Source organism: Seriola dumerili, unplaced genomic scaffold (assembly GCF_002260705.1).
Source record: "Seriola dumerili isolate Sdu_G_001 unplaced genomic scaffold, Sdu_1.0 BDQW01000056.1, whole genome shotgun sequence".
Classification (NCBI taxonomy): Eukaryota; Metazoa; Chordata; class Actinopteri; order Carangiformes; family Carangidae; genus Seriola; species Seriola dumerili.
Genome location: NW_019174311.1, coordinates 3,631,275 through 3,649,849, shown reverse-complemented (window position 1 = coordinate 3,649,849; position 18,575 = coordinate 3,631,275). Strand labels below are relative to the sequence as shown.

General features: G+C 43.2%; 1 protein-coding gene across 1 annotated transcript in view; it reads left to right on the top strand.

The window, feature by feature from the left end:
• Window positions 1–18,575, top strand: part of casz1 (castor zinc finger 1) — a 78,698-nt gene that overhangs the window by 50,209 nt on the left and 9,914 nt on the right. Inside the window, exons 3-10 of the mRNA XM_022741817.1 lie at window positions 2,114–3,011; window positions 5,169–5,234; window positions 7,952–8,042; window positions 10,578–10,742; window positions 12,364–12,536; window positions 13,211–14,076; window positions 17,393–17,519; window positions 17,951–18,014. Coding sequence (XP_022597538.1) covers window positions 2,114–3,011; window positions 5,169–5,234; window positions 7,952–8,042; window positions 10,578–10,742; window positions 12,364–12,536; window positions 13,211–14,076; window positions 17,393–17,519; window positions 17,951–18,014 — 2,450 coding nt within the window. The remainder of the gene's footprint in view (window positions 1–2,113; window positions 3,012–5,168; window positions 5,235–7,951; window positions 8,043–10,577; window positions 10,743–12,363; window positions 12,537–13,210; window positions 14,077–17,392; window positions 17,520–17,950; window positions 18,015–18,575) is intronic.

Sequence of the window (18,575 nt, the reverse complement as noted above, 5' to 3'; positions counted from 1 at the left end):
TATAGAATAAGGTAAATTGTATTAGACCATGCAGTAAATACTCATATACTTGTGTATACAATATTTCCCTCTGTGGTTTCAGTACATGTGAAAACATGGTAGATCTGATAAAAAATGATCTGTGGCAAACATGAAGGTATTTCCTCTCAAATACCTGATCCATTTCTCTTAAATTTTTCATGCCCTTTCGATCCACCAGATACTCTTTCATACTGATCCACCGTGCAGAGGAGCAACCCCATTGCAGTGAATGGAAATTTGGGGATTATTTTACATGCTGCGCAGGAGATGTGAAAAGCAGGGCGCAAGCGACTGATTTAGCAATAACTGAGAAATCTGAGACAAGAGCAGAAATATTTGTGTATTAATTACCCGGGTGGTAGCTGATATTACCTCACACCAGCTCATGTGTGCTTTGGTCATGAAAAAAGCAATAAAACATTTTTTAAAAAAAGAATGTGGACTGTGGTCCTGTGACTGTGCCAATGATTAGTTAAGATTGCCAAAGGTTTCAAATGACCCGTGTTAAATTATCATCAGCTGCATTACTAGCATGTCTATATTCTGGTATGCTGCCTGCAACATGCAAACTGACACAATAAGAGATATTTGGAATTGAGTTGGATAAGCAAACATAACTGTTTGAGGAAAAGCTGCCTCACGAATCCTCCCTGTCTCTTTTTTTTTTTCTTAGTTTCTCTCTCACATACTCTTTCTCTGTGCCTTTTACCCCATGCTCTTCCTCTTTATGCAGAGCTTTGTCCCTCCACTGCTTTCAGGCCACATCATTTTTCCCTTTTCCCCACTCTCTGACCCCGTGCACTAACCTGGATGAAAGTTAATGGGCCAGAATTAATCTCCACATAATGCAATTAAGCTATACATTGACTATATTTTGCTATGTCCTTGGGGAAGTTGTCCAATTTAATGGACTCTTAAAATGAAAGTGGTGTTTCAGTTCACAAATGTGTAAAAAGAGGAAAGGATTCATTCTGTTCACTTTTGAAGGTGACACCGTAATCATGTTATTTTTAAAATACCTCACACCAAGCTTCATAGGGGATTTTATGAAATGCACTTAACATGCCATAATTTCTCTGCAGATAGTAGTGATCTGTCATTTTAATAATGTTCAGCATCAGTCCTCATGTAAGAATTTACAGTTAAATGTGCTGATAGTGTTACTTGTGCTGATAGGGTTTCTTTTATATATTTATTTTTCAAATATGGTCCCTTAATGTGTTTACTGTCATGCTCTTACATGTCGAATATTTGCTGAAAATATTATTTTCAAAAGTAACTCTCTCATTAAATGTGATAATAGCAGAGCACGATGAGCCTAGACAATCAGAAAAAAAAAGTTTTTCAATGTGTCCTTTGGTACAGTCACCTGCAAATTCTGCAGAACTGACTTATAGTGCAACCAAAACAGGAAGAGCATCGCCTCAGACTGCTTGTTTTGTAGACACATAAATACACAGCATATACAGATGTTGGTGTAGCTTGCAGTGGAGAATCACTTTCCTGTGATTAAATTCACTACAGTTCTGAAGTTACAAGGATAATGGCATCGCATCAATCATAAACATCCATTGTTCAGAAAAATGGATACACTATAAAGTAGTATAGTTTTTCCATTATCTAAATGTCGCAGCGTGTTTGCCAAAATGGTAAGGTGAGATAGCATTGTTTCATTAATTGGGCCAACAAAATATATTCTACACTTTTAACACAAAGCTACTTTACCAGATTAATCTATTTGTAACCAACATATTTGATGTCAAATGAAAAAATTATTTGCAGACTATCCACTTCGACTACAAAGCACACGGACAGTGGAACAGTCAAGGCGAGAGGAAACCATTTATAGACTGATTTAATGACCTGAATTTGGCTACTGACTTCTTGAGCAATGAGTTAAGTTGGGTGCAGTTTCACTACTCAAATGAAAAAACAATCACATTCGTATATGCTGTTTTAGCAAGTAAAGGTGTTATTACAGTCACTCTAGATTACGTTTTCAAATTTACTGGTGGCAGTCTTGTAAGGAAAAATATGAATGCAGTTGAATTATACATTTTACAAAGGAGCCCTCTTTTGCTTTTCTCTGCAGGAGAAGCATCTGCCCTGCGAGACTATGCAGCCAACACCATGAATGAGTTTTTGGGAATGTTCGGTTATGATGACCAGCAGGTAAGGGATGAGCTGACCAAGAAGATCAGCTTTGAGAAGCTCAAAGCCGCTACCTCAGACCCCTCATCCCTCAGCAGTGAGGAGGCCTCACGGCGTGCCCGCTTCTCCAAGTATGAAGAGTACATTCGCAAGCTAAAAGCTGGCGAGACCCTACCTTGGCCCATCCATGCTTCCCCACCCAAACCAGATGACCTCAACTCAAAACTGGCCCAAGAGAAGAGTGCTACCATCATTCAGTCCTCCGGGTGCCTCCCCGGGGCAGAGGCACAGATCTACCCCTCCAGCCTGGACCACAAACAGCCAGGAGGACCTCAGCTGGGCACATCCCAACCACCCAATCCCTCTCACATGCAGAACATGGCATCCCGAGCCTCCAAGTATGACTTCTTTATTCAGAAGCTGAAAATGGGTGAGAGTCTACAGCAGCAGAACGGTAATTACAAGCGACCCTCCAAGTACGACCTGGAGAACGTCAAGTTTCTGCACCTATTCAAGCCTGGTGAGGGCAACCCTGACATGGGCGGTGCCATCGCCTTTAAGACTGGCAAAGTGGGCCGCCCTTCGAAGTATGACATCAGAACAATTCAGAAACTGATGCCAGGAAATCCCGAGGCCTCGTTGATGCCCAATGTCCTCGCTTCGGCACCGGGGAACCCAGGAGCTCCTGGTGTCCCGACTGTAGGTGCAGCTGGGGCCAGCATCACTCCAGGCCTCACAATGGACCAGACAGGACACATAAGCTTCAATGCCGCCGACTACCTGAAGTCCAGCTTTTCCAAGACTGACTCAATCACCACAGGCACTGTGTCCTCCGTTAAGTAAGTCTGCTCAAACATTGTCCTATAAAACTAGAACGCACAGACAAGGCTTTTCATTTGTTTTTAGTCTGCATAAAAAATACACATTTTTGCTGATTTGGGAATATGTAAATCCCGTCCAAAAATAGAAATTGTGCAATTTTTTTTTTAATGAATTTATCATGTGGCTGGAGTGCTACCCATAGTGGAAATGCCATAAGATTTTAGTACTTCAAAGTGTCTCATTTGTCAAATCTGGTGCATCATTTAATTTTTAGATGAACTGGTCAAATAAGAAGGGAATCATTCAAAATGGTGGAAATTCTCAGTAGGCAGAAATGGTCGTGGCCTAGATGAATAGATATGTGTTGATCAGGGATGTAAATTTTGTGATGTTGTACCTTCAGCAGGATTGAGTGAAAGTATGGCTTTGCAAATGGTAACATGGTGGCGCTACCCGCACCAAAGACAAGAGGCTCCTCGGCCCATGACTGAACTTCACACTAAATGTAATTGAAGTCTGTGGAGCAGATTTTAAGATATCCAGGTAACAAGTAACAATGTAGACAGACAAACATGACCTCCTTGGTGAAGTTAAGAATGAGGGAATAACATACATGGGATGCATGCCATCATCTGAAGGCATGCATCCCATAACATCATGTGACATAATGCATTAGTTATGTACACCAAAACAATGCATGCCTGAAATCTGATAATAAGTCACATAACCTGTCAGTGAAATTCCACTTTCCACAAGTATACTGGTGGATTGAAACGATTCCAAGCTCAGAGGCCTATCTTCTTCACACTGATAGTCTCTCAGTGGAACACCTTGGAGCTAATGTGAAGCTCACATACACTTAACTGCTACTGTGAGTCAGTTAGCCTAATGCAAAGGTAATTGCTACCTCCACAGCAGCCAACAGGAATGTAGTGTGAAATAGCGCATAGCGCCCAATAGATCCACGACATGATGAGTTGCGAAGGCACATGAAGTGTTTACTCGCTGTAGCACTCCGTGGAGACTGATTTAGCACAGTCATCGCAAAGTGACTGACTTCTTTCGTTTGGCTAGGGTGTAACAACTCTCCCTTTAATTACTTTGGAGCCATGACTAACCTCCCGGCGAGTCACAGGGGCCGACTAAACACTGCCTGACGAGTGCACTTTAAAGGAAGCAAACGAGGGGTTTGGGGAGCTAGCCTACAGTCGTGTGCACTACCAGTAGGAAACAGCTCCCAGAGTCTGTTTGATTGGTTTTGACCTTGTCTCTAGTTAGTCAAGACCTATCAAAGACACTGTTCAAGAGCCCTCAGGCACCTCTCCCTCAGGCTTTGGCCTTTGTCAGGTTAGGGCTCAGTGGAGCTGCAAGCTTGGCTAACTGACCCAGTCTGGTGCTTGTATACAGGGAGGAGAGGGGGTGCTAGGGAAAATGTCTGGCAGCACATCCTCCCCTCTGGGCCAGATTAACCTCAGGTCATCCCCCGTGTGGAGCTGCTCACATGGAGCTAAATGCCATTCCTGAGAGGGAGCAAGCAGAACCAATAACTGTATTATGACATCTACAGACAGTACTGCTACCAGCTTCGTGAAGGGAGTCACATCACAGGTGACAAAGAGCACACAACATTCCTCAGCACGCCTCTGTAATGCAATAAAGTTCCCTCGATGTCCTGTTTGCAACTGATTTTGACTGAGTTGAAAACTGGTACTAAGTCATGTAGCTTGATCCATATGCATCTGAAGCATCAGTGTTGTCTTACATTTTTTGTTTGAACTGACTGTCCAGACTGAATGGAGACAACTTGACATCAGCATTGGAGGCATGGCCCTCAGAGATTATCAGAAAAGACCTTTTCGGAGCTTTTTTCCACATCCCCATTATCCATTTTTGCATATGAGCACTCACCAAAATACCTCCATAAAAGATTAATGTCCCTTTGCTCCTGCATTTTGCCTCTCGTTGGTTGGGAGACCATGCATCAAAGTGTGCACCTTCCATCTCTGATTCATACGCCACGTGAAAACGCTGTTATGCCACAAGAAAATGCATATTGATAGTCCAAAGTTTGGGAGCGGCTTGTAAGTAAATATTGTGTCAGTTTGTTTTTATTAACAACAGGCAACCCAACCTCACTATTAATCCTGTCTCCTTTGTGTTTGCTGTCGCATTAGAAATGGCCTGCCACCAGATAAACCCGCCGGTGACGACATCAACCTCTACCAGAAATATATTGCCAGGTATGCAAATCCCTCAATGTGCTACACCGATGAAAAAATATACCCAAAACAGAGGTGGGCTTTCTTTATGTACTGATGGTGTGTTTTATTCAGTGATGTAACTAGATGGTAGACTGGTATGAAAATGTTCTGTGCGCAGTAAATTAATTAAGAAAAGAATTTATGTGCTGAGAGGAAGTAGAAGGATGGGGGTTTAATGAAAGAGAAATGGTTTGATGGTAGCTTACTGTAACTGGTTGAATAAATGCTCACAGTGTGTATAGCACTAAAACACTGAGGAGAACATAATGCTGTGCAACTCTGTACTGTTTGCTGTGAGTGACACAGAGAGGATATGAGCTCAGGCCGGGTTCTTCTTTAGTTCTGCCGTTTATTGTTGAACACATGAGGAAGTGACTGATCTAAAAAGTCAGTCATTCACACCAACGCAGACAAAAACATCAGGGGAGGGGAGGTATCTTTCGTTTCAATGGACACAGAACAATGTCCCCCATTCTGGATTAATTTTGAGCCGACACTAGAAAGGTGATTATCACTTGTTTGTTTATTCCGTTTAAAAAGAAAGAAAAACAGCATTTGAAAAGCCAAAGTGGCTTTGGCATTAATGATTACTTCTCCAAGCCATAACATGAAGGGCACAAATCAAAGCCTTGGCACTGACAGACACACATCCTCTTCTCCACACACATACACACACACAAAACCCCTTCCTTGGACTGATTACATTTTGCAAGAAGATTTAATTAAGGAATTTTTAATGAGGCTTCTGCTGGCACTGCCAAGAACTGTTTTGATATTTGCGCTGCATAATGCATAAAATTTGTCTAAACATCTCGGCAGTTGATGCACGGGGAGGCTGCAGATAAGCCCAGATACAGTTTCAATTTCCGTGTTGAGGTTAGGAAAAAAAGAGAAAGGAAAGAAGAGGAGGGAGGAAAAAAATGGAAAAGGAGGGCTCATAAAAAGGGCAAATGTAGCGCAGAGAGGGGAGGTGGAGGTGGGGGATGGTCCTCCTCGGAGCTAGGGGCTAATGAGTGCACGCTAATACTAAAAACCAGCTTTGTAAACGTGTTTGCACCCAATCCTCGTGAAAAGAGAAAAAAAGTTCTTCATCTCCTCACCACACTACAGTTTGATGTTTTAAAGAGCTTCCCTGGTAGTGTTTAGTTGCAGTTTTCACTCTTTAAATGCTTTCATGCACCCACTATTGCCTCGGCACTTTGATCTGTGTATCTCTATTGTAACTGGAGATGCGCTGCAATCTCTGTATCGTGGCGATATTAATATTTAATCTGCTGCTGAATAGCAGCGGCCCATTAGGCCCCCTGACGCGGCAAGTGGGAATTGTCCAGAGGCAAAGTGATACAGCTGGGCAATGAGCAGAGGGGTGGGCCATGGCCTCAGGAGGATGGGGGGACTTTGTGTGTTCATAAGTGTAAATGTGTGTGTGTGTGTGTGTGTGTGTGTGTGTGTGTGTGTGTGTGTGCGCATGCATATGTATATGTACTGTATATGAAAGAAGAGTATAGAAAACACTAATGTGTGGCGCATGTGTTGGCTTTATTGCATACAGGTTGTTCGACTTGTTTTGACTGGTTTGGTCTTTTCTAAAAGATTCATCAAACCTTTCCACAGGCCTCCCCCACCCCCCCACCCCACCCCCCTATCCCACCCCACCCCCCACTCCCATCACCATTTACAGACTCGCACATACACTCACACAGCCAACTTAAAAAGTGTAGTGGATATACCGTTCAATTAGCTTAATGAACTCAGCAAAGTGATCTGTAAATGCAGCTCTGGGATAATCCTAACAAGGAAAAACAGAAAGAGAGATGGAAAAAATATTACTTAGCCCCCTTTTCCCCCTCTCCTCTGCACTTGCAGATGGAGCTCTTGGCAGCAGCAGTGCAAATGTTTATTTGTGTGTTTTCACTGGTAATTGGAGGATTTTAACAGTCATCATCGTCAGGCTTATAATCATCACCGTAAAAGTGGTTGTACTGTAGCAAGCAGAGGCCTTTTTTTTTTTTTTTTATCTAGTGCCAGACTAAAATCTGGTCTTTGGACTCCAGATGAAAGAGAGAGAAAGGGGTTTGGGATGAAAAGTAGACAGAGATGTTCCCACATCTCAGGATACCTGACCCTTTTCCTCAGAGCGTAAAACTGTGGTTAACCCGAAAGAACAGTGCATTGATTTGACAAGGGTTTTCACAGCGTTGAGAAATAAAGTAGTTATGGGGCGTGTGAATGTGTGTCAAGGGAAAGGGTTTCAGTGTAATAAGTCTCTCTTACGGCTGCTTTGGAAATAAATGGAGCTAATTTGGCTGAAATTGGTGTGACAGACGGGTAAATTGTTGCAGCAGTGTGGAAAGCAGAAGCCAGTTTGAAGGTGTAAGCTGTGTTACTTTGAAGGTGAGACGCATATTGCCTTTGAAAACTCCTTCACCTGTTTTATTTTTGTTGTTCCTGGAATTTCAAATAATTTCTTCCCTAATCATTCTTTATTTGCTGTTAATTATTCTTGAATCACACCGACATCTTTCTGAGCTGCTTTATCATCGCCGCGTTTTTCATCCCTGTGACTGTTCTCTGTGTGATAAGCTCTTTATGTGTTCCCAGGTTGTGAACCAGTCTTGATGTCCCTCACTCCGCTGCTCTGTGTGTCCGTTAAAAATGTGTAACTGTTGAAATGTGTCCTGTAACTTGGTTTTCAGGTTCTCTGGAAGTCAACACTGTGGGCATGTGCACTGTGCCTACCAGTACAGAGAGCATTACCACTGCATGGACCCTGAGTGTAACTACCAGGTGAGCGTGAGTACTTTATCACTTTTTTGAGCATCATCCAAATACACATTTAGCATTTCTTCCTGTATGATGCAGAACTGTGCCTCACAGTTCAGATTCTCACACAGTGAGAAAAATGTGCCAAAACGTGTGAGGTGCCTCCCTCAGTGGATAAAACCAGCTAGTTAGTTGTTTTATTTATTCATAACAAGGTTATATTAGGTGACTTGAAGCAATCTCTCTTTTTCAGGACATGGTGATCTTTAGAATAGACATATAGGATTATGTGTCATCTTTCCATTAGTGGTCACACCCAGTCAAAGTTTACAAAGATGAAAAGTGTGTTGGCCTTTGGTCTGCTGAACAGGCAATAGGTGTTTACACTCATTCAGTTTGCAGGCGTCCTCCAAGCACAGTTGGTCTTTGACAGTTGCCCTTTCATCACAAGGGTTAATTGTAAATATGCTTGAAGTATGGCTCTCTTTTTTTATCTATGTGTTCTTTTTTGTGAAGACATCTGCCAATGACCGGGGGCCTGCCTTTAATCCCCTTTCACGTTATTAATCTTGTCCTGGTCCCGGGAGTTGTCATATAAGGCACAGGAAGGAGAAAAAACACAAAGCAGATCATATTGCAGACCCCGTGTTTGTTGCAGCATATGGCCTGAGAGAGTTAGACAAACATGGGTAGATTTGTCAAAGATGTAAAAAAAAATCCATGCACGGCTAGCGCTGTGTGTTTTCCTTCCTTTCTTTACAGTTTTCTGAATTAAGCCATCGTCATCTGTAATCTCCTTTGTCTGCTCCTGATCAAGAGAGATTACCGCTCGATAAATATTGTTTATGTGATGAAAAGCATTACGTATCTAAGCTTTCATTTTCTGCATGAATCCCACTTCACAGTCTGATGAGACACATTCTTGGAGGAATACAAAGGAAAATCATTTCATGTCATTATTTAGAGTGTTAGTTCAGGTTATCATGGCAATTTCCACGGTCAGGTCCACATTTCTCTGTTGCTTTTGCGTTGGGTGGAAACACAGATATGCTTTGGAAGCCAGTTCTCGGGATGTCAATACCCTGAAAAAAACAGGCAGGCAGTGATGAGCAGTCCCTTTCGAAGCGATAACTCATGAAATGTTACATGACACACACTCCTGGAATATTATCCCACTGCCAGCCTGCGGGCGATTGGCTGAGTCTTAACATTCTCCTTTCATGGGCTTGTACATGAGCGAGAGTGTGCATCTTGCCACGCTAGTGGGAATCCTAAAATAAATTTAGCAAGTGGCTCCCAACCTTCATCACCACTCAACTGAAAATGAGATCTTTTTCCCAGTCAGCTCTCTCCATGGCCTATTTTGGACAGCTTGATGGATCGAATGTACCCTGACCACAGTCCAACTTATCTTTCGTCATCATCAACTATTAGGTATCGGAAAGCCCAAAGCCCAGAACCAAGATTGGGATTTTTCAACAAAAGTGAGGAATCTAAAGCAATCATCAATTAGATTAAAAACCCTAATGAAGTGTTTACTCCTACAGGAGTCAAACATCTCAGAAATATGCAGTGGGAAACGGGCCAAGAGCATGGGAACAGCTGTGTGAGATCTTAGCTTTTTACTTGTGCGCGAGTGGAACACATGACACAAAGCAATTACCCTACTTTGTACAGCAATTAGTTGCTTTTTAGAATAGTTCTTTCTGATGTTTTTCTCTCAACTGGAGATAAATATGGATTGAAGAACTGTCTCATTGATTTGCTCTTCTCCCGTTACAGTTTCTGTAACATCAGCTTAAGTCCAATTACAGCAGATTTGGTTGCTGCAGGTCTCTGTGGAGTGACTTTTCTGTTTTCCCTTCTTGAATCATGGGTGTGGGAGGGATTTTTTATTTATTTATTTATTTATGTTGTAATTTTCGAAGGCAGGCCTCTTAGCATATTCACTCATCATTACAGGCGAAGCCTGCACCAAAAGCGAGTGTTAATGCTTTAATTAAAAATGGAATCATATCTCAGCGAATTGAAAGGGAAAATGTTTTTTGGTTGGCTTGTTTGTTTGTTTGTTCCTGTTGTCTTCTGTTTTCCCCTGTGCACGTCTGAGAAACCATCTGCATGGAACATAATTTTTCCAGAGTCAGAAACATCAGAACTGTGATCTTGCATGCCAATTGATTCATCTTAATTAAAAAAAATTGATTTTGGTGGAAGGGAAAAAAATAATGTAAAGACAGGGGGTGTATGGGGAGCATACTTCATGTTTCATGTTTCATTTCAAGCGTCTCTTGTACTGAGAAAGTCCCAGAGCCTTTGGTGCAGCATTTGGATAGGACACAACTATATGCAAAGTAAATCAATAACCACAGAACGCGTCATATTTAAAGACGTCCTGGCCCTCTCCATTGCAGCATGTACAGCCCTCCCCAACCACCAATTGGCTCCTAAATGTTGCAGCTGCTGCTTCCACAGAGATAAAGTGACTTGTTGCTGAATCTGTGACTGGTTTAAATAAACAGCAACCTGTTGCTGTACATTTTTCCCCCTCCCCTTTTGCAGAGGTTTACCAGTAAGCAGGATGTAATCAGGCACTACAACATGCACAAGAAGAGGGACAACTCCCTGCAGCATGGATTCATGCGCTTCAGCCCTCTGGACGACTGCAGTGTCTACTACCATGGCTGCCACCTCAATGGAAAAAGCACCCATTACCATTGCATGCAGGTACACTACACAGACTCACACCTCCTCTTCCACCCACACACATACCCACAAAAAACCCACAAACACGTACAGTAGGTATGCATGCAGGCACATGTATAAACGCACGGAAACAGACGAATACGTGTCTGCAAATATGGCCACATATGCTTAAGCATTCCATACAGAACAAATAACCCACAACTCACATATGCTGATTAAAAATGTTAAAGATAATTGATGGATAATTCATCATTCAGTTTACATTCCACAGCCACAAAACAAACATGGTAATTAAACCACATCACACACAGCCCATTCAAACTTAAAACTTAAAACAACTTTTTTGTGGCAAAAATATTTAGGGGCAGTATAAAACTGATGCCAGGATCTGGGAAATGAGGCCACTCGGGAGACACACACACAACTTCAGGATGTTTGAGAGTCACACAGTTTAAGTGCATCTGTGAAATGGAATCACGGTTCCACACTTTTTCCATTTACACCAAAGTGTCTTTAAAGAGCAGTTTGGCCAAACGTGTCCTAAAGTAAATAAAAGAAAATTGAAAAAGAGCAAACACACGTGAGGCTGCTTGTGCTTTCCCCACCTCTCCACTCTCTCGCTCCTTAATTGGCATGGATAAAAATTCAGTTAGGTGTTTATATAAACTACACATTTTTCATCTTTTAGTACCAAGCAGCCAGTTGAAGATTGTTCCCCCCTCTGGATTTGTTTAATTTTTTACATCTGCTTATTTTCAAAGTGTCATTGTGCAGAGAGCTTTCTCACCGGCAGGGCAGCAGTGCAGCGGAGGATGGCTTGAGATATATTCTTTTTTAAACCCCTCTAACGGCGTAATTGTTATTAGGACGTTTCAGCCCTTGTTTTAACAGTCCCTGAGAACCTGCAGATGTTGGCATCGGCTCTCTTGATTTAGGGGGGAAAAAAACAGAGAGGCATTTTTTTCATTGTTTGACTCAATATGGAGAAGTTGCCCGCTTTGTGCGGATGAAAAGTGCCAGGGATGATATACAATTGCTGCTTTTAATTCAAACATTACCTGTTTTTTCCCCCCTCTGTTGGCTCTGAGGGCTCCCAAGTACCAGAGCATTTTAAACTAAAGACCAAGACAGTCATCTTCCTCGTGTCTGCTTTCCTCTGCCCCCTCCACCTCTGAAATTTGTTCTCTGAGTTACAGAAAGCGTGTGATGACTGCGCCGTCACACTCCAAATATGAATTTCATTTTCTAAAAGGCAGCTTTGCCAGGAAGGTACTGTAGTTTCAGCTGCCTGCTGTGACCACTGCCTCTTTCAGTCACTTTTTTCTTTTTTCCAATTGTCACAATGAAAAGATTGTTTCCAATTCGCAGGGGTTTCAGTTGAAACTTGCACTGCTCTGATGTGCATTACAACACATTAAATGGTGAACGTGAGAAACCTTCTTCCACCCATTTCTAGGCCACTAGCATTTTCTTAACCACACCGAGCTCCTTTCTCTATGACTTGTACAGTAGATCAGATCTCTTTAAAGCCCTGTGTTTTTAGAAGTTGGCTTTTTTCAAACCATTCTTGCAAACTGAAACTCTCAGTCTGCTGTGGGCCCGCATCTTGTTTTCAATTACCACGCTTTGTCTCCGCTTGTAGGTGGGCTGCAGCAAGGTGTACACCAGCACCTCAGATGTCATGACCCATGAAAACTTCCATAAAAAGAACGCCCAGCTGATCAACGATGGCTTCCAGAGATTTCGTGCCACTGAGGACTGTGGCACAGTCGGCTGTCAGTTCTACGGGCAGAAGACAACACACTTCCACTGCAGGTGAATAGGCCAGATGTGGTGGATGCTTTTTATACATTTATAAAACCAACACTGAGCCTAAAACCATAAAAACACATTTTTTCACAATTTCTTTTGTTTTCTTTTTTGATAACTTGCAAATTATATTAATCATTATTATCATCATGTGTAGTGTCTGAACATGTGAACAAAGAGCGGTAGAGGCCGTTATAGCGATTTACATAAAAACAAAAGCCAACAGATCGCAACAGATAAAGAGTGTATTTAGTATTTAGAAGAAAACAAATGATCAGCACACAGTCACATCACAAGTGAAATCACAACTAACAGCTTCCAGTTACTGTTTCTGAACATCACAGGATCACAGTGAGAGGCCTCTCTGTAAAATAAAAAGTGCATTTGGTTTCACAAGTTTGCATCAAGCTCTTATTTTGAAAAGCATGCACCAGAGAACTGTTATTGATAGATATAGATGATCGCTTGGTTGATTTATCAACCCCACTCCTTCTCATGTAATCCCTCTGGCAAAGGTTGCAGGTGGCGACGTGTCAATGAGCTGCTGCTGTGTCACTGAACCGCCTCAGTTATCATTCCTCTATTGTGAAGTATTTGAACCATGTGGACCCTCTCCATGACTCCCAGCTGTAGCATCGTGTCCAATCATGTTTTCCCTGTATTTTCAATTCTTTTCCCAGGCGCCCAGGCTGCACATTCACTTTTAAGAACAAGTGTGACATTGAGAAGCACAAGAGCTACCACATCAAGGATGATGCTTACGCCAAAGATGGCTTCAAGAAGTTCTACAAGTATGAGGAGTGCAAGTACGAAGGCTGCGTGTACAGCAAAGCAACCAACCACTTCCACTGCATCCGTTCAGGCTGCGGCTTCACCTTTACCTCCACTAGCCAGATGACCTCCCACAAGCGCAAACACGAGCGCCGGCACATCCGTTCCTCGGGCGTCATGGGCCTCTCTTCCACCTTCCTGCCGCCAAAGGACGAGCCAGAAGAATCGAGCAACGACGACCTGATGGATTTCTCGGCCATCAGCAGCAAGAACTCAAGCCTGAGTGCCTCGCCTACGACCCAGCAGTCCACCACTGTATCGCACCTGTTGGCCACGCCCACAACTGCCATCTCCTCCTCCTCTACAACAGGCCACACCCTCAAGCCCACACCCTCACTGTCCAGTGCAGGGCAGCGTATGTCCAGCCTGCTGTCCCAGGCCCTGCCCAGCAACATGCCGGTGGCCCTCGCTCTTTCCAACAGCGCCCTGGCCGCCAACCCGTTCTTCCCCCTCATACCCAGGCTGCCTCTGCAACCACCTCCGCCAGCTGCTAGCCTGATATCAGCTGCATCCTCTGGGGCCCACTCCATGCCCACTGACTCACTGACCCAGGGCTGCTCCACAGCAGGGGCAGACGGAGCCATGGCGTCTACCCCGACCTCCTTTGCCACCTCCTCCATCATGGAGAAGATCTCGGCAAGCAAAGGCCTGATATCACCCATGATGGCCAGACTGGCGGCTGCTGCCCTGAAGCCCTCCAACAACCCAGACGCAGGTCAGTCACTTCCCAGTGTGGATATTTTACCAATTACACAACTACTGATTGATTATCTAAAAGTATCAGACAGATTAATAAAAGAGCCCTGTTAATAAATCCTTCCCCCCTTGATTAATGCTGTAACACAACCAGTGTAACACACTTACAAATTCTAAACACACAAATAACTCGCCTCAGTCGGTCAGTATATACTTAAGAGAGTATACTGCATGTATAATAAAAGCCACATCCTTTTTTCTGTGTGCAGACCTCACTTCACTACAGCCAGAGCAGGAGAGTGCACTCAGAGGTCATTTCTATCACTATCCCACATTGGAGAGAAAGGCAGAAAAACCGCCTCTTTCAGGCTTAAAGGGACATACCGGAGGCATGGTCCTCTGCTCTGGGCTTGTTATTGTGTTGATCGTTTGTTAGATACCCACAATCCATTTGGAGATAAATGCGCTGACAGGGGAGAGTAGAGCCTGTAAAAGTCTCTTATGATGTTCAGAGTGGGGGCTCCCGGGGCTTGTGTCGAACATGTTTCCTCATCATTGGTCTCTTATCTATGTCTGCGCCTGTTCCAAGCAAATGGAGGTGGAATGAAATTAAGTTCAGAAATTGCGAGAACAAAAAAAAATGTTTTTTTTTTTTTTTTTTTTCCGTATCCTCTATGCAAACTGATAAAAAAAAAAAAAAAAACTGAAATCACTCAGGCAGAAATGACTCAATGCACCAGAGCTGAGAAGGAAGCTTTTTTTTCCATTGATACAAGAACTCAGACACACTTGCATGCATCAGCAAAGACACACTTTTTGAATTTCTAGAAACCTTCTGTTCCCAGAAAACATGTCAATATCTATTTAGCATAAACACAATTCACATAATTTTTGGAGGTAATTGCCTTGTCTCTGTTTATCATATTGCTCTAAACAAAGCTTCTGAAAATGAAGTTTAAAGTATTAAATTGATAATGCGCTGCAGAGCACTGTCTTGCATTCAAGTAGCAGTGGGGCCTCCTGTGTTGAGCCCGAGCAGGTGGGGTGCGGATTGGAAATGGGGCTGCAAGGGGGAGCGTCTCCGGATGTTGGGACTGGGAAGGATTACAATTCCTGGTGGTGTTCCTGTTGCAGGACAGGCCCTAGGAGAGAGCTGGGGCAGCTGCTCCGGGGAGCCGAGCTGAGCCCAGGCTGTCAGCATGAGCTCCACCTCTGGGCTTCCAGCAGGTAGTCTGAACACTGGGAAGGCCCCCACTGAGGGAGGGGCGTCCACAGATGGTGCATTCACCACCCCTCTCGTTGGCTCACTGAACGGCTGCACCTCAGATCTAGCTGCTGGATTGCAGAGCTAGGTTTAGAATAAAATGCCCTAACTCATCACAAATTTTATCGTAAAAGTTCAGTGCAGAAGCAGGATGGAGGGGTAGCTGTGGTTTTGTTTCTCATATTTGCTTCATAAAATGTGTGAACAGGACATTTGGGGCTAAAATGAGGAGGAAGTGGTTTGTGCTTCTCTGTCAAAAAGGTGTGAGAAAAGTCACAGTGTTTGTGGCTATTTTTCACAGTGTTTATTTTTTTTTTATGCGGTTGTGAAACTTTGCTTCGAATGTGAATCGTGCATTTTTCCCGTTTCTGCTTTCAGTATTTTTTTTTTATTTTTTTTTTTATTAATGTTCCACTCTAATTTACCCCTAAGTGTTTTTCCCAGAGATTCAAGCATCTGAAGGGTTTACTAATTAGACACACAGTACAAATGATCTTTCACAAGCTCTGTATCTTATCCGGAGTAATTACATGGTGGTACATTATTCCTGGATAATTTCCAGAAAGAAGCTGCTTTGAGTCAAACTCATTTGTTCTCCCTCTTTGGGAAGTGGATAGAAAAAATAACTTCATGATGTGAAACAGAGAAAGAGACTTTTGCACTGTAATCCTCCTTAAACAGTCAACTCCTCCTCTGATCTGGTGAAGGATTGCTTTTCCCTGCCTGCTGATCATGTGTGGATCATATAGTGAGTGGCTGCTGTTGATATAATGTGCTCTCATTTGGTCTGAGAGTTGATGTAATTGTCAATGACAAGGTAGGATCTGTCTGGCTAGTTAATTTTGGGTTTACTCATATCAAGTTGGGGGGAGGGAGGGAGCGCTGTATGGAGGCTTGGTAAGTCTTCGGTGACCTCGAACCAGATGCAAAACTGTTTGACTGCTGTTTTCCTTTAGCCCCACCCCTGCCCCACCCCCAGCCCCTCCAACCTCAGCCATTGTCAAACTGAACTGACACTGACACTGACACTTCCCCATCTCCTAGCTTTCAGCTGACAAGGCCCAAGACTGGCTTTTCCACTCCTATTCTGCCTGATATGTCTCTGGGTCATCTTGTATCGGGGGGGAACTCTGGTCGGTTTCCCCCTTACGTAGGCTGGTCTTATTTTCTCCCCAGGAAGAAAAAAGGAGAGGGGCTTCACCAGGCTGAGGGCCAAGGGCATACACTTGGTTGCCCATGACCTTGCCTGTCACAATCCCTCAGCACCAGCCCCGGTTCCTAAACAACAGATTCTTCACCAAACCAATCACGGCCGCTGGTGCTCTCCACTCTTACAGTGTCTGAGCGGCTCCACCAGGGTCCTCACCCCTCCCGCTGACGTTTTTTTTTAATAAAACACCACTTATTGTCTACCAAAAGCCCAGCTTTCTCTGTATAGCCCCAGGACAAATTAATATTTCAATTCCTTGGGGATCGGGGGGTGGGGCAGAGTCAACTTCCTGTCAGCATTTTTACGCAATGTCGTTCCCTGGTCTTTATTTATTTCATTCGAGCGCTCCCGTCCTCGCTCACAGCATCCACTGAATACCTATTTGGAGGAGAATGTGATCGAGAGGTCACGCTATTTGAACCAATCTGATTGGCTGTCAGCTCCAATCTGACCGACATAGCACCCCTGTTCCTTGTGGGTATGCTCAGTGGCATTGGCTGCCGTCCGTTGTCAGGCCAACGAGGAGCCCGGGAAGGTGGGAAGGGAGGGGGGTGGCCAATCTGAGACTGCCACTTTCCCTCAGCATTAGCATCTCACTTAATGACCAGTTAAGAGGCAGCCTGGCAAATGAGTTGTGACAAGTGCTGCAGAAAAAGGAGTCTTTTTCCCTCATATCTCCCGCCTCTCAATCACCATTTAAAAGGCTTGACGGCCTGACATAATTTCGCAATAATTATCACTCGGAGTATTCTTTTCGGGCCAGGACAGAAGTCAGATTGAATCTCATCATAGGGTAATAATGCTGACCAACAATAACTTTGTTGTCTCTTCTCTCCTCTGCGTCTCTGGCTTGATCCTCAGGGAACGGGCAGCCGGCTTCAGCCAGCCAGTTCAATCTGGTTCAAGTGAAGCAGGAGCCAGTGGACTCTGGGGCCTCCCAAGACTCCACGCAGGAGCACAGCCTGGACCTGAGCAAGAAAGACCACAGGTACACAGCTGCATGGCACAGAGAGGGTTAATGCTATACGGAGAATGTTAATTCTTGTTGTAAATTCAACTAATATATTCACAAAGTAAATCAACAACGAAATAAGGTTTCTCTGATTGATAGGTGAGTTCTACGTTCTTGGCAGCCAGAGCCCTGGTTATATACACAACAATTATTTATCAAAAATATCTCATTTATATACATGTACATACAATTATAAAATCCTCAACATATTTCTCCATTTTTGTGTGAGAAGGATGTTTACATAAACCTTCAACTCCAATCTTCCCTCCAACTCACAGTAGATCTTATTTCTTAAGAAGACAGCATTTTTCTTCTTCATTATACAGGCACACCTTGTGTGATAAATAGTAATATTTACTGTTCTCATGCAAATCTTGACTAAACATTGTTCATTTTCCTTGTTCCAGTAATGAATCAAACGGACACCCTGTACCAGGGAATACATCTCTTTTATCCTCGCTTATGAATAAGGTAAGATCCATCCATCAAACGCCTTTCATCCCAAGACAAATTAGCGGGACACGGAGGGGCCTGTTTGTTTTTTAATGTTTCACCGCTAATAAGATGAGTTTGTATCATTTAAATTTTCCAGCCATTTTTCATACGGTGTAATTTTCACTGCACCTCTCACAAATTAATATAATGAAGCAGTAGCTGGGTGCCATGCCAGATATATAGAGATGTTTGTTTTTTGATGAGCTGTTTTGAACTCGCCGTCCATTTTTTCTCCTCCTTTATACTGTTTTCTTCCCCCGCCTTGCTCTACATTTATTTATAGAGTTTGTAAATTATTTGATTAAAAAGTCATGGGAGAAAAAAGCAGGTAGGCGCTGCCCTCATTTTTTACCAAGTCTAAATGTTAGCGTATGGAAATTTAAATGTGTTTTTTTTTTTTTTGTTGTTGTTGTGAAGATTAAAATGGACATTGTCTTCATCATATATCTTATCTGAACGTGACAAGTGGTTTCCATTACATTGATGATGTAATGACAGATCAGCCTCCATTATTTTACTCTCGCCAACTGGTCAAGA